General features: G+C 40.1%; 1 protein-coding gene across 1 annotated transcript in view; it reads right to left on the bottom strand.

Moving 5' to 3' along the window:
* Nucleotides 1-1,306, bottom strand: part of LOC119588518 — a gene marked incomplete at both ends in the record, with an annotated part of 7,217 nt that overhangs the window by 3,006 nt on the left and 2,905 nt on the right. Inside the window, 1 exon segment of the mRNA XM_037937161.1 lies at nucleotides 276-1,257. Within this exon segment, the coding sequence (XP_037793089.1) occupies nucleotides 276-1,257 (982 nt within the window).

The raw sequence follows: 1,306 nt of genomic DNA, 5'->3' as shown, positions 1-1,306 counted from the left end.
CATACAGTTAACAACATGAAATATCTGATTTATGCTCTTGACATATTTTTTCAGGGTGCTTGCTTTGCTTTCCAAACTTCATCAAAACTGGCTTAAATGCTGAAACCATAATGTGCATAAATACATCAATTAACTATTGATATCCTAATAAAATATGGTGGAATCTGTCCAAAAAAAATTTCTGATATGCTATAATGTACTTATTTTTACAATGAACTGAACAATCGAACATCTCCACTCATTCATAAGACATGATACTTATTTATTACACCTACCTTTACATTCTTATCATGATCTACAACAGTTGCAATGGGCATATACTTATAAGTCTGCATTACTGGTTTACCACTGATAATGCCCTCAAGCCGATGTTTGTAGTAGTTGTCAAGCCGCGTCATGAAGAAGTGGAACAACCGAGGCATGTTATAAGTCCTACAGCGGTGCATTATCTTGTCACCAAGCGCTTGCCGACTCAGAGTAAAGATGTGCTTGTAGTAGGTGCTACGGAGGTTCACATGCTTTTCCCATCTGTCCAACCAGTCTTCCCGACGGCCGTACACCTCATTTATCACATACGTCTTAAAGGAAGGGTACTTAGATACGACAGAGTCTTCTAGCATTTGTGTCATTCTCTGGTACATCTCAACCTGTGAGTTTGCATGCACCATGTTCTTCAGAAGCTTCATCAGTCTTGCTCGGTGACTGTCGGAGGTTATGCTCTTTAGCAGAACACTGTGCCACACAGACTGGATGAGATGAAGGCAGCACACTATGGTTGTTACTAAGGGAAAGGCCCGTGCCAATGAATTTTGCTCAATTTGAGACCTCCTTGTTAAGATAATTTTGGGTCCTAAAAGATTGCGTCCACCAAAAGCATTTACAGGCAAAATAGTTTTCAAAAGTTCAAATGCCTCAAAGAGTGTGTCTTCATTAACCTTATCTATAATAGCAACCCCTAATGGCAACCCTCCAGCAACACTGTGACTAATGAAGAAATAAGGACGACAGTCTGTGGAAAAAGAAGCACTTGGCGTGTCAAGGAAACACACCTCTCCACAGTTATCCAGATGGATGTGAACCCTCTTCATCAAGGGGGTGCAAAGGGCTACCACCACACTATCCTGTTTAGTCACTTTCACAGCAGCACAAACCTCTCCCTCAGATTTATTAAATTCTTCCACCAGAGATTCTAAATTTCGCTTTAGTTTCAAGCTGCTTAGGGCCCTGTCTTCTCCTAGGGACAACATGTCATATAGTCTGAAAGGATAAATTTTGTATTATTAACACAAGAAAAGAGATTAAGTTA

This window comes from Penaeus monodon, chromosome 24, assembly GCF_015228065.2.
Source record: "Penaeus monodon isolate SGIC_2016 chromosome 24, NSTDA_Pmon_1, whole genome shotgun sequence".
In the NCBI taxonomy this organism is placed as follows: domain Eukaryota; kingdom Metazoa; phylum Arthropoda; class Malacostraca; order Decapoda; family Penaeidae; genus Penaeus; species Penaeus monodon.
The sequence above is the reverse complement of the archived record's forward strand: the minus strand, read 5'-3'. Positions and strand labels throughout refer to the sequence as shown.